The sequence below is a fragment of the Nanorana parkeri genome, unplaced genomic scaffold, assembly GCF_000935625.1.
Source record: "Nanorana parkeri isolate BGI_ZX_2015 unplaced genomic scaffold, ASM93562v1 scaffold383, whole genome shotgun sequence".
NCBI classification, from domain to species: Eukaryota; Metazoa; Chordata; class Amphibia; order Anura; family Dicroglossidae; genus Nanorana; species Nanorana parkeri.
This window is the reverse complement of record NW_017306651.1, coordinates 551113-565478: the sequence shown is the minus strand read 5'-3', so window position 1 is coordinate 565478 and position 14366 is coordinate 551113. Positions and strand designations below refer to the sequence as shown.

Here is a 14366-nt window from a genome sequence, read left to right as displayed (position 1 = left end):
ATGTGATGAGGTCTAGTAATGACAAAAAAAGAGCACATAAAACATAATAAAAAAAACATGAGGAAATAAACACAAACAAGTAGTCAAGCCACAAACGTTAAGTCCTTTTGCGCAGTGCCTTTAAACAGTAATGGTATGAAAGATTTATTGTAAAAAGGCACAGTATAGAATCTGTATATAAAAACAAAAAATATATACTCAACATTCTTATTCACGCTGGGCCTGAGTCATTATAAAAATGGAGATACTCCTACACAAAATCAATAACACTGATCAAAGAGCAGTGGGATTCAGTAACGGCTTGCAACATGCGCTAGGTCTAAGCTAGGCTGCTCAAAGCCAATCTGATTGGTTACTGCATGTCACCGCCTACCACTGCTCTTTTGTACTGTGTTATTAAGGAAGCCCAATGGCATTTTTTATTAGAGTATGTTCATAAGGCAAAAAAAAAATTATTATTTTTGTTTAAATGTTTTCTGTCACTATAGGATAAATGGATATTTAAAAAAAAAAACCTTTATACATATTGAACATTTCATTTCTAAAATCTCTTAATTTGAGGGGTTTTTGTTGATTTTGGTATTTAAAAATATTTATGTGTTTAGCACCACTTTAGTTTCCTAACCTGAGAAGCATTTGAACCAATAAAATATGGCTGACATATAGTCCAATATCCTGTCATCAGTTTATATATTTCCCTTTAAAAGAGATTGTGTACGTAAATAAGAAAAGAAAACATACAATAACAACCAAAGCAAGTCATGTTATGATATTGTGGAGGTGGCAATTGCGAATCTGTAGGGAGTGTACGCAAGTCTTGCTGTGACCCTGGTTTTACTGACATCAGCTGCTGTGATGCATGGCATCCGGGGTATTATGTGTTCTGGCTGTTATCTGTGCAGACTGGACAGCAGTATCCTTCCTTTAATACTGGCACCAAGCAAAGAGTGGGAGGGCAGGATTCCACAAAACATGTCATTGAGCCATTCTGAAAAACAAACCATCAGTGTTAATTAGATATAAAACAGCTGGAATCATGAATGAACCATGAAGGTGACGGTAAGGTCAAACTTAAGTGGCCAAAAATGGAGTGGCTTTCAATGGAGCTGGGTAAACCATGCCAAATAAAACAGAGGCAGTTCAGAAATATGAAAAATTAAATACTGGCCTCTGGTTTAGGCCCCTTCACACGAGTGCCGTCCATTCTGATCAGCAAGGGATCTGTGCACATCTGATCCATGCTGATCAGAGCAGTATGGAACGGATATCACTTTTGTGACATCCATTAGGGATGGGCCGAGTGTTCTATTCAAACATGAGTTTGAATCGACATCGGCAGCTCGAGCGCTCGCTGAACTTTATGGGATGTTCGCGGTTTGTTCCACCGCGGACATTCCATAATACAAAATGCCCACTGAAGCTCTGATTTGTTAAAAGTCTTGCACCTGACCACAGGTCAGGTGCAAGACTTTGCCCAATCAGGGCTCAGCGGAGGAGGGGCCTGAAGGAGAAAGTTCTCTATCAGGTCCCCCCATGCTGATTGACAGCAGGCAGTGGGCAGGTGCAATAGCCAGCTTGCTATTGGCTATTGCATTTTACAATATCCAATAGAAGGCTGCGTATGGCTCAAAGCCTGCAGATCAAGAGGAGGCAGGGGGGCGGGGCAGAGGAGAAGCGGCCGGACCAGGGGAGCAGAGGAGAAGCGGCCGGACCGGAGGAAGGAGGAGCCGACGGACCGGAGTAAGAGGAGTGGAGGAAGAGGAGTGGACGAACCAGGAGAAGAGGAGCATACGGACCCGGGAAGAGGAGCGGATGGACCGGCAGAAGAGGCGGCGCGGACGGACAGGAAGAAGACGAGGTGCCGCGGCCGGACGGGGGAACGGAGAAGCCGACGGACCAGGGGAAGACAGCAGCAGAGGTACGGGGGCAGCGAAGCAATGCAGCGGTCTGTGTCACCACTGCCTCCGCCAACACAGGCGGGGAGAACATCGGGGATTTGAAGGGACACAGGCCGCTGCAGCCACATGTACCGGCAGCTGTATGGGGGTCGAACATTCGACACTTACATTGAGTTTGAACTCGAACATTTCGGCAGTTCGAATATGAACCAAACACAGGGGTGTTCGGCTCATCCGTAACATCCATGTCCTTACTTATTTTTCCTCCATCGCCAGATGAAAAAAGAAATTGAACCAACTGTACCAGTGTAAGGTTCATGGGCAGTCAGATGTAAGCAGACATGTGTCCGTTTACATCTGATTACACCTGATATGTGACCATCGGGCCCGCCAAAACAGAAATCTGTTCCATTTTGTTTTCCGGACATAGACAAAGTCAGGGGGTAATCAGATGTATACAGACACATGTCCTGTTAGATTTGGCTGTCGATGGACTTTCCAATCACTCAGACATGATCGGACAGTCCATCTAAAATGGGCCTAAAGGCTCATGCAAAAAGGCGTATTGCAGGAGAAATTATTTCTCTTTCTACTCTTGTGGACATAACAACTAGTTTATAGTATAGCACACTTATAACCCAAAATGATGGCCTATGAATATAACCTAACATTACAGCTCATCGATTGAAAATGTGGCTTCTACATGTTTGGGGGTTTATTGTAAAGTTATAGTTTTATATTAACAAAAATGTCTAGCATGAGTATAAAAACTGCATGTATAACTTTATTTATATACATTTCTAAGTGTGGCAAAGGCAGAGATGCCAGTTAAGAAAACTATGAAGGTAAGAGAATTTGTAAGCTGACTTTTTAGAGTTCAGGAGTTTCTAGTGAAGGGCACAGTTAATACAACAGCATTCAAAAAAAACATTTCATTCAATTGTGATTTTCCAACCTTGTGGCAACAATTTTGGGAAGGCCCTTTTTCTATTCCAGCATGACCGTGCCCCATGTACATTTCCATAAAAACATTGTTTGATGAGTTTGGTGTGGAGGAACTCGAGAGTCCTAACCTCAACCCTACTGAACATCTTTGTGATTAGTTGGAATGCCGAATGCAAGCAAGGACCTTTTGCCCAACATCAGTACCAGAGCTCACGAATGCTCTTTTGGCCGAATGGGCACAAATCCCCATGGACACACTTCAAAAGCTTGTGGAAAACCTTCATAGATGAGTGGAGGATGTTATAGCGATTGTTAAAAAATAAGCTGCAACAGGAACAGTCAAATTTACCTGTAAATGTTGACAAAAGTGAGCAGACCTCCCCAAATAGCAGCTGGCCAAACTTTAACACAGCCATATATACATTGTTTTAAGAACACATATATAGGTATTTCTTATTGCTACGTACTTTACATTCACATTTTGTACACGGATCTTTTTTCCATCTTTCATTAGTGGCATATGATTTTCCAGTTTCATCAGTGCAGTCTGTGTTGCTTAAGCGAGATTCGAGGTTCTTGATCTGAAAATAAAAAATTATGACGACACTATGAACGGAAGTACATGAGGCTGGACAAAGATATCAGCTGGTGAAAGGCTGTATGGGCAGCATGTGACTGCTGAAAGATCTTAAGTGTCTGTGTAGACAGGCTTTGGAACTGTGTCACTGGCATCAGTTTAACATTAGTTTGAGATGCTTCAGAGATCATTCACAATTCACCGACAGGTGCATTTGCCCTGCAGCTGATCTTCTGCAGACAGGCATTTTAGCTGCAGCTCACCTCCTCCTGACCGGCATCTGACCTGCATTTGATTTGCTTTAACCTCCCTGGCGGTATGATTATTTCCTCTTTTTTTTTCGTTTTTAAATTCCCGCCGACTCCGCCCCCTTGTGACGCGGACGCTCGCAAGGGACGGAACCCAAAAGAAAGATGCTGGCATCGGCCTGAGGACAAAGCACAGCTCGAGTGACAAGGTAAGAGACGCGGTTACCGCTTATGGTACTGAAAATGAACCCTGAGCCACACTCGGGAATACCGCCAGGAATGTTAATGAGGATTTGAATTGCCATAGACAGGTCCTTAATATGGAGAGTGCAGCCATACACCTCTGGTAGTAGGCAAGCAATAATCTTTCAAAAACTACTGTTGTCTGATGACACCTGTAGGCATGAGGGCTATCACCTGAGTCCACTGAATTTCATGCTATAGGTACCTTTAGCAGATTATGGCAATAGGGGGGAAATCATAGCAATTGCTGTTTGAACTTGCATATGGTTGCATGGGATATATTTGCACTAGATTTATGATGCTGGTGTAATGTTCATAAATGAGGTTAAATAGACTCCAGGAAAGAAGACTTGTAACTCCAGGCAAAAAGCTTCACTGTCGCTTCTTGAGGAAGTGGTCATGGGGACTGTGCCGCCCCAATGGGGCATAGAATATGTTGTAGAAGTTAGTATAGATAGAAGTTTAACATAGTGTGTTTGCCTATATATTTTCTCATAGTTAAATCCATGTGTTATCCTATGCTGCCATCTAGTGGCCTTTGTGATATCACACATGTCTTTTCTGTATTTCTTGAGAGAGAGGGTATACAGGGAGAGAGAGGGTATACAGAGAGAGAGAGGGTATACAGAGAAAAATACACAGAGAGGATATAATGTAAAAGAAGATGGACAGAGGGAGACCTACTGTGGAAAAACGTGTGATCTGCTTGCAGCATCCTTCTCACTGTATAGTAGCTCTAAATTCTTCAGAGTTTGCCGCCCACTATTTCCTGCTTCCTGGTCACATGTTTCCTGTGACTTCACAGGGCAAATGATGCTACCGAGATCAAAGGGAGTTCGTATACTGAACTCCCTTTGATCTCCTGCCACAGGGAAGCTGCTCGTCGGGCTCCACTGTCTGCTCGTCACAGACGAGTGGACGAGTGGATTTTTCGAGCCCTGACTATAACCGTTCAACTGCTGTTCCTATCATCTGCTGTAACCTGATGTTAAAGAATAAACACCTCTTTTGAATGAATCGGTATTGACGAGTTCAGCTATCTGACGAGGATTGTCCGCAGTGAGTATATCTGCTTATACAGGCCAGGCATAGAGGTCTCAGCAAGGGATATATTTCGCTATCACAACGATCGGAGTCAGAATAGGGACTTCTTAAGTAGCGATTGTTTTGTCAGGTGATGCTCCAGTTTCAGACAGCCGCAGAACAAGTGCAGATGGAAACAGGCGCAAAACACGTGCAATTGGAAAAGTAGTGCAAGCTCAGGTGAAAACAGGGGCACATGCTAAAAGACAAATTTGCACATAAAAAAATGATGTAAGAGGCTAAAACTGTCATAATTGCTTTGATAAATTCCTCCCAGTGAGATTAAACCTGAACTCCAGGTAAACCGTAACATACACAGATGAAATGTATATATGGAGTCTGCCAAAAGATTTGTTTTTCTGTAAATTCACTCCTGAGATTTACACAGCTCTGCCACACAGCATAGTCCTGTCTAGCGGGGGCAGCAGACCTGATTTTTCTCTGCTGCAGTGATACATACAGGTCTTCTCCCTTTCACCAGCCCGTGACTGGACTATGAAAGAAGCAACAGCAGACCGATGAGCTTATCCTTCTGCTCTCTCCTCCTATAAGCATGATCCAAGCACTGCAGCACAAATGTACACCAGAGCTCAGACTGGGGAGGGATAAGCAGCACAAGGAGCCAAACACCAGGTCAAAGTCAGGTATTTACACTGCTTACATTTATATAATATGCGCAAAGCAGTTCATTCATCATAGCACCCAGCAGATGCCAGGATTGAAGATGGAGCTGCGCAAGCACAGCTCTCTGTACAGTTTCGGAGGTTTGCAAGGAGAAAGGTATGAATCCTCTACTGCATAATAAAACATAAACGTTTTACATTAGACTAAAGTTTCACTTTAAGGATGTATTAATGAATATACAGTAGAGCCGCACTGAGTTGTGTCTTTTATACTGTATCTGCCAGGACTTCAGCTATAAGCAAAAAAACGAGTATCCCATATCAACCAATCAGAAGTCATCATTCATCCAAAGTCTAGAACATCTGAAATTTAGCAGCTATGATAACTGCACTGTGCACTTCAGCTTTGCACTCTGCTGTTCCTTCAGCCCACAAGTTATTTCACACTGGGTAATGTACGCATAGTATGTATGTGAGCGTACCTGTTTCCTTAGACTTGTTATTATCTTTTGCAAATCAAGCACAAACTCTTTAAAGTCACTGACTGGTGGCAGATTGGCCGGTTGCTTGGTGTGTTGAGTTGTGTTCACAATATTCTCTTGCAAGCTGGAAAAAGGCACATAGAACTGTCAAACTGAGTACTTGTAAAGTAACACCAAATCGCAACGAACCATCATTTTCCAGAATCCCCTAACATATCCTTAAAACCTTTGAAGCATAGTAACATACAGAAGTAAAAAGCACTCACCTTTATGTGCATGATCCGCCAAAGTAAATTCCAGCATTGTGCATGTAAATGGCAATGTATAGTGCTTTGGATACAGGTTATTTATTTTTTTATGTTCATAAAGCTTTAAAAAATATTTACTTAAGTATACAGAGTGCCCCACATGTCTGGATCTATAGGCATCGAATCATTGGAAATCATCATTTCTATCTCTATAAAGTGCAGCTGCTCCGGGAGTGGTGACAACACAGGCGTATTAAATATTGTGATTGGTTCTTAAAAAAACGGCGGGAATTAATGTCGTTTTACAACGATGAAGACTCATTTCATCTCAATGGTATTGTGTAAACCAATGAATGTTACTGGCCTGGAAATAACTCAAACCAAAAACAACCATACATCAGTTCTCCTACATTAGGACATGTTCAGTGTTCTTGTAATTCGCCCATACACAAGTTTTGCAAAGTCTGAGCCCATCGATTTGAACATTTACTGTAATAAAAAATACATTTTTGCCTATGGGACATCCTTTATATTAAACAGTGCCCTTTAAGAATGGGTATTATTAACTAAGGTGTTTAAAGGGTTTGTTCACCTTTTCACTTAGAAATAAAAGCTGAACTCACAACACCCTAATCACCTCCCTGGCCCTCACTGCACTTCTTAGCTGCAACCAGTATATTGTTCCTGACATTTGCATACTTCACTCTAAAGCCCTGGTCAGTGTGGTTACATGAAGTCGGCTCAGAAATGATTCTCACTTGAAAAGGTTCCAACACTTGAAAAATTCACTACACAAAATTGGAGGTTGAATAACAATACGATGCTTGCAATACGGAGTGGTAATTGTTCAGTGTGGCCACATGACCATGCTAACCAATGATAATTTCCCACTGCAAGAATGATATTGCTATACAGCCTCCAGTGCTGTGTAGTGAAGTTTTCAAGCGTCGGGACAGTTTCAAGTTTTGGGTCATCCTTGCAATGGGGACTAGGGAGGGGGGCTTGTGTTAGCCTATTGTTCATCTACATGGACACAAAGGCAAGTATAAATTGCAGTTACTCTGACATTACATCATTTCCCAGCTTTAATTATTTTCTCAATAAAATTACCTAGACTCCTCTTCAGTGACATGAGGTTCCTCTGCTTTTTCCTCCTTATAGCTGTGTTCCAGGGAGCGTTTACCTCTGAATTGGCCTGAGAAGGAACTAAACTGTCCTCTTGACCTACAATCTGAATACACACAAGCCAACAGTGAAATACATACACCACACTACTGGTGTTATTTCAAGTGGAACTCAAGCAAAGTGGACAACAAATCTGGTTTTGTTACTGCCCGAGTCCCCATGGGGGAGATTTCCTTTTACTTCCAGTCCTGATGACTGGTGTCACTGGGACAGTAAGTAAGGAGGTATCTCCCCAACACAGACAACAACAGAAACAGAGGCACTGGTGAGGTAGCCTTCCCAGGGTGCAGCGGTGAGGCCCGGTCTATGTCACTACGGTAGTGCCTCAATTAACCATGAAAATGAAATGTAAGTAACAGGATAAATGTTTGCTTTGCACATGTTTTTGGATCAATATTCAGAGGTGCATGCATCATGAATTTTTAGTGTTGGGGGGTAAAAGGTCCACTTTAACACTCTATAAAACAAAATTAAATAAAAATTAAACAGTTACATGGTTCAGATAGGTTGGACTAGCCAACAGTAAATATTGTTTTTTTTCAAAGTGCATCAAAGCAAAATTTGCAGTAAATTAGAAGAAAAAGATAATACCAGCTGGAAAAAATAAATGAAAAGTAGAATGTTTGCCTGGTGCAATCACTTAGATTTAAAGCTGAAGTTTGGATAAGCAAATATCTAAATACAGAGGCATGTGTATTTTTACTTCAATCTTGGTGTTTTGTGTATTTCTTTCAGATCTGTGCAGTAGTCCAGTGTAAAACTTTGCATATGTGCATGAGCTTCCTGAAATAAAGACCGGTCAGTGCTGTTCTCTTCTGTAGGTGCAAAGTGTCTAGTATTCGCCCCCTTTGCAGTTTTCTGCAGTCAGCCTGTAGTGGGTGGAGCCTGCCGGACTCCTCCCACAGCTCTGCTCCCTGCACAGGCCATGTACAGCACAGTGATGATGTTACTATTACTTTTAGAAGGTAATAAGAGATGGACCTAAACCTAGATGGACCTGTGTCTGTATTTAACCTTGCCTACTATGTTACTATCATTTGCAAAGACATTTGGTGCAAACATCATGGATTTATATCATTTGTGGCTTTTGAAGAATATATTGAAATTAAGGATTTTGTGTAGGAGTTAAACTTCACAGCAAACCTATGGTTTGCCCATCTGCTCTCCAGCCACTCCATTCATCACGGGGACCAGAAAGAAACACCAGGGTATAGATAAACATGTGACAGCATTGTACCAATCAGCAATGTCAAACGTGGCGTCCATAGCTTTGTGTAAACTACTACTCTGTCGACCTGTAGCTTACAATGGTCATTTATTTGCTCCCAGCAACTGAACAGAGCAGTCTGAGGAACACAATATAAGTGTTTACTGCTGTGGGAAGGGTGTTTTAATGTGACCCTGTTGCTTTTCCATGCATGACCACAAAACACAAGTTAACTTTAAGCTTTTGATTTGTTTTTGCATGAAATAAAGCAAATAAGTGTTTTCATGGGCAGCACAATCCTCAAGATTCATACAAATTAGTTGAGGATGATATATGAACTTCACCTTCACAACAGTCCTGCCACATCCTTAGGTCCATTTTGGGGATCTTTTTGCAGTCAACATAGCCATGAGGAAGTTCAGCAACTCTAAACACGTCAGGCTGCACATTGGTGATGTTGTCCCCATTGTCACACAGAATTCTTGCGAGAGATGTCTGCTTGATCTGGGTCAGTTGCGCAGGGGTGAACACACCAGGATTTTCATGCCACAACCTGTTGTACCAAAATGATACCTGTGACTATATTGTTCTGTTTTACAACAACGCTATATGCAGAGTAATTAATGCTACATAAAATCTATTTAGTGCTGGTGAGTTTTCCATCCTGGACCATATGTGGATAATTCAGTGGTGTCCAAAGATAGTGAGACAGGAATCACAGTCTCATCAAAAGTGCTAACACAAACACATTAAAACACACACAATTTTACATGATAAAAATTAGGTTGTGTTGAGTAAATAGATACCACATATGTCAAGCCTCATAAATGCATGCACCCATAAAACAAACTAGAATACCAGAAATTGCTTAAAACTCTTTACACTGCATCAGGCAGGGGATCAGGGGATGGGAGGGGGGGGTGCACCACGGTATAAATGTAGAATCACACTAACAAAAAAAACAGCAGTACAGTAAAACAAACATGTAATCTAATGGCTGCTATTTGTATGCATCCCATTACTGCAACAATATTGTGTACCTCAAGCTTTTACAAAGCATCATTGAAGCTTCCAGCTCCAGCGTTGAACAGCTTTTGAAGGTTTTAAAGCAACATTTAGCTCCACTGCAGGGATGTTAAACACAGATAATAAAATGCAGGCTGTCACATTAAACAAGCTGCTAGAAGGCTCCACAGGCATCCAATAGGTTCAATAAGTAGCGCTGAAGCCCACTAACTGCTTGTTTAAAATCACAGATGGTGACTTTCATTACCATTTGCATTTAACCATCCCAAACGTGAGCCAATAGTGGTTTCACAGGCTTCAAAAATTTGCTTAACGCTGGCTGAAACCTTTGTAAATGTTTTATAAAAGCATGTTGGACACACTGCTTTAATACAAAATGAACACCAAGTGTGCAAGGCTTAAACCCAAAAAAATGAAAATATGTTGCCTCTGAGCATTGCTAAAATATGGTGGCTGCATTAGTTTTTTTTTGGGGCTTTTTTCTCTCTTTAATTTGGCCAGTAACACACGTCCTATCATAGGGTGGCTCCGCTCTATGGAGAAGCAACAGAGCCACACTTGGACAGAAACATGGTCACCTTGTGGAGAGAGAAGTGTTAGATCTACTAGCAGATTTAGATGGACTTGACTAATAAATTAAATCTGTACTTCAACTCAGTGGCGTCACAAGGGGGGTGCGGGCCGCACCGGCTTCCACCATTGGAGGGGTGACACCAAAATGACAGACCGTCATTTTGGTGTCACCCCCTATGAAAAGTCGGGGACTCGGTCACGGACCGAGAGCCCGACAGTGTCAGGAGAGAGCTGCATACCTCATCCTGCCGTGTGAACGTCCCCTCCTCTCTCTGCCGGCGTCCATCACCAAGATAGACGCCGGCAGGGGTCAATAAGACAACCGCGCATGCGTGATGACATCACGGTGGGGTGTCACCCGGTCTCCGCTCCGGGTTGGAGTCCTTTTGAAGAAGTCACCCAGCCTCGGGACGCCCCTGCTTCAACTAACACGTCTTAAGCAGCTACAGCAACTGTTTCTCCCCCCATTTGGGAAAACGTTTCTACATAAATTATTAAAGCTGACCATTTGCAAGTGCCCCTGTCAGTGTTAAATGGTTTGTCTCAACCCTCTATCTGCCACTTTTGCGGGACATTTTGGCCTGTTAAATGGAAGTTGAAAAATAACAGACTTATTGGGCGGATCACCAGTTGAAAATAAAGCAAAACAATGGATTTTGTGAATGTTTTTGTTATATGTGACACTAAATAAACATGTTTTGTAAAGACAAGTTTTAAATTGGCTGTGGTTAACACCTATGAAGCCTCAAATAGAATATTTGTGTGTGAAAATGAAGTAAAAAAAAAAGAAAAGAAAACTAATGCAGCCACCACATTTAAAGTGAAACTAAACTCGGGAGTTAAATCTTAAAAATACATTCAAGTACCTGAACTATTAACAAAAATGCATCTTATTTGTCTATCACTGAGCTGTAGATCCTCAAATCATCTCTTTAATGGTGCCGACACTGTCCTTCCTTCTCGAGGGGGGCTACTTTTGTTCCCCATGGTCCCTGTGTGTGTTGAAAAGTAGCCACCGCTCCAAGCTCACTTCCATGATGGACTCACATCTGACTTTTAGTTTACTAATTTGTATTGAGATTGTAGTCCATCACAGGAGTGAGCTTGGAGCGGTGTCTACTTTACAACACACATAGGGACCATGGGCAACAAAAGTGGCCACTCTCCAGAAGGAAAGACAGTGTCAGCACCAATTCAGAGATGATTTAAGGATCTACACCCGGGTGTTACACAGATAAGATACATTATTGTTACTAAGGTGAGCTACTTCAATGCATTTTTAAAATGTAACTCCTGAGTTTAATGTCACATTCAGGATTGGTAAACTGCAATTATTAAAATTTAGATATGCTTTAAGAAATGTGCATCTCCAAAAGAACTACAACACGTATGGTGCATAAAAATATCAAAGAACAAACAAAAGAAAAACAGCCTCTGATGTTTGTAAAATCAAGAAAATAAAATTAAAACAAGAAAACATCTACAAGAACATACAAAACAGAAAATGACAGTAACCTGGTTCACTAATTCTTACCTGTCTCCATCTCTTATGTTTCTAAACTGAGTAGTTAGTAGACACATGAGTGTTGGTCCCAGCCGACTTCCGGGAATGATGTCCTCCACCATAAGTGCAGGGAAGAGATCAATATTTAATGGTGAGCCATATAACCTGAAGATAAAACCATAAGTCTAAAACATCATGCATTCATGAACGTCATTTATCATGAACTACTGCTTCATACGTTTTATAAGCTGCTTGGGTTATTGTTAGAGAAACATGGAGGCTGCCATTGCTGACCTCATCTTATGAAAACACTGAATGCCTGGCTATTATGCTGAACCTAGATTCAGTACTTTCAGATGATGACCTACAACAAGATTCAGATGGAGATTTCTGACTTTTCTTAATTGGTGTTGCAGGGGAACACATTTTTTTTTCTTAATCACAAAGAGTTCATACTGTGCAGTGTGACTGCTTTCTTGTTCTTGGACATTAGTGTGAACAATGCTGAAGATATTAAAACTCGTGGGCAGTTAGAACAAACGTGCAACTAGTATTTGGTTAAGGAGAGGGGCAACAATGGGTTTGGTCGAAACATGTTTATTTCGTCACATGATCATTTTAGTATGCATTCACATGCCAAGATAGTGCATAAGTTTTGTCATTTTTATCTGTCTTCTTATTTTTTAAAGGAGTTTTATTTTCGGTTTACAAAAACAAAGTATAAAAATAGTAACCGCAGTAACTACTGCAGGAAACAACCAGAACCGGGGATATGCAGAGCCCATAACAAATTCAACACTACAGAACAGACATTAACAAACAGAACACAGCCGAACCATACAACACACAAGCTCTCCGCCCTCTGCTCAGCCCTAGAGTGTAGACAACAAGCAGCAAGATAACAAAGGAAAGGAAGGGATGGCTAAGTTCACAATGTAAAGCAAAAACATCTGCATATGAGCTGTGGCTGGGGTAGGCTCCATCTGAATGAATACAGAAGAATCCAAAAATGGTTACCAAATTTTGTAAAACTTTTGTGAGCATGCTCTACCTTGGAAAATAATTTTGAGTTTTTCGAAGTTCCAAGTTCACCTGGCAAGCACCTGTGGCACGGTAGGAGGAAGGTCACTTTTGCAGTTGAGCAAAATGGCTTTCCTAACTTGAAGGAAAATCAGCCCATACATAACTAAGGTTATGAGTTACAAAATCATCCAATATTCCAAGAAGGCAAACGTCAGGGGTCTTTGGGGTCATTTCTCATATTTAATAGTCATTGAACCACTGAAAGGCTTTAGTGCTGATGAATAATCTTTCCCTGAAAGTGCCTCATAGTAAAATCCAGTCAGAAGGTACAAGTACAAAAGAAGAAATTTGGCCGCCAATTAAAAAACAAGTGATGCAGCACTTTGGTGTCCTGCAAAGCATACTTCCCAACTTTCTGAGATGAGAAAGAGGGACAACTTTCAGCACACTGTATGTAGGCAATGGACATACTCCTTCCACATCCCCAGTTATGTGGACCATTAAGTATTTATATACCAAAAATTATTGGTTACACTCAGAATAGTTTTTCACCATTACTTTTCCTTTAGGGCCCATTCACACCACATCCAGATCATCTCCAGACCAGACCAGACCAGATTGTTTCCGGACCCAAAATGCATCCTAATGCATCCCTATGCTATTTCTGGCCCCTGTTCACACCAGTGCAGTCCATTCCGGACCAGACCAGAAAAATGCTGCTCGTCTTATAATGTCTGGTCTGGAATGCACTGGAACTGCGGCAGGTTCACACCATTTTTTGGACCAGATCTGGTTGCTTTTCAAAACGGCAAACAAGACAATTAAGAGATCAGATAAAACTTTTGGTAGTTAAATAGTACATCATAGATATCTGTACATTGGACAACAAAGTGGACAACTGAGGAGGAAAGAGGGACAAAGGGATTTGGTTCTAAAGGAAGCCAAATGTCACCAGCACACCGGAAGAGCTAATCAAGTGAACATCCTTTATAGATGGAAGTTGTCAGATTGTTTGCTACCAATCTGTCTGATCCTGACCCCCTCATGCCTCATCATTGTTCAATGAGACCTCCAATATCATTGCTGGACCAAGATAACGGATCAACCAATGTGATGCAATGTGTACAAACAACATGAGCTGACTTTATAGTGTGCAGCATTCTAAACTATAATGTAAATACAGATAAAGAGCTCTGGGAAAGCAGAGCTCAAGACTCAACTTGAATGTCTTTTCAACTTGAATGACTTCTCTTGTAAAATTTAAGGATGAATTGCTCCACAGTGTTTTCGCCAACAGAGGGCTTGATTTAAAGTTAATTTGCTGTTTGGTAGGAATATGTAAATACTTGAATGTACATACCCTGGCCAAAGGTTTACTTTAAGGACTTTATCCATTGGTAACCACAATACAACTGTTATTTCCCCTTGAACAATTGCTCTTAATATGAGAATGTTGCAAGAATAAGTAACAGAAAACTAGAAATGAGTTATTGTCACATTA

General features: G+C 41.3%; 1 protein-coding gene across 1 annotated transcript in view; it reads right to left on the bottom strand.

The window, feature by feature from the left end:
• Positions 1-544: 544 nt before the first annotated feature.
• Positions 545-14366, bottom strand: part of PXDN (peroxidasin) — a 118435-nt gene continuing 104613 nt past the window's right edge. The window contains exons 18-23 of the mRNA XM_018559227.1: positions 11873-12007; positions 9084-9292; positions 7458-7578; positions 6100-6223; positions 3311-3424; positions 545-988 (exon numbers count right to left, since the gene is read on the bottom strand). Of these exons, the coding sequence (XP_018414729.1) occupies positions 875-988; positions 3311-3424; positions 6100-6223; positions 7458-7578; positions 9084-9292; positions 11873-12007 (817 nt within the window). The 3' untranslated portion in view covers positions 545-874. The remainder of the gene's footprint in view (positions 989-3310; positions 3425-6099; positions 6224-7457; positions 7579-9083; positions 9293-11872; positions 12008-14366) is intronic.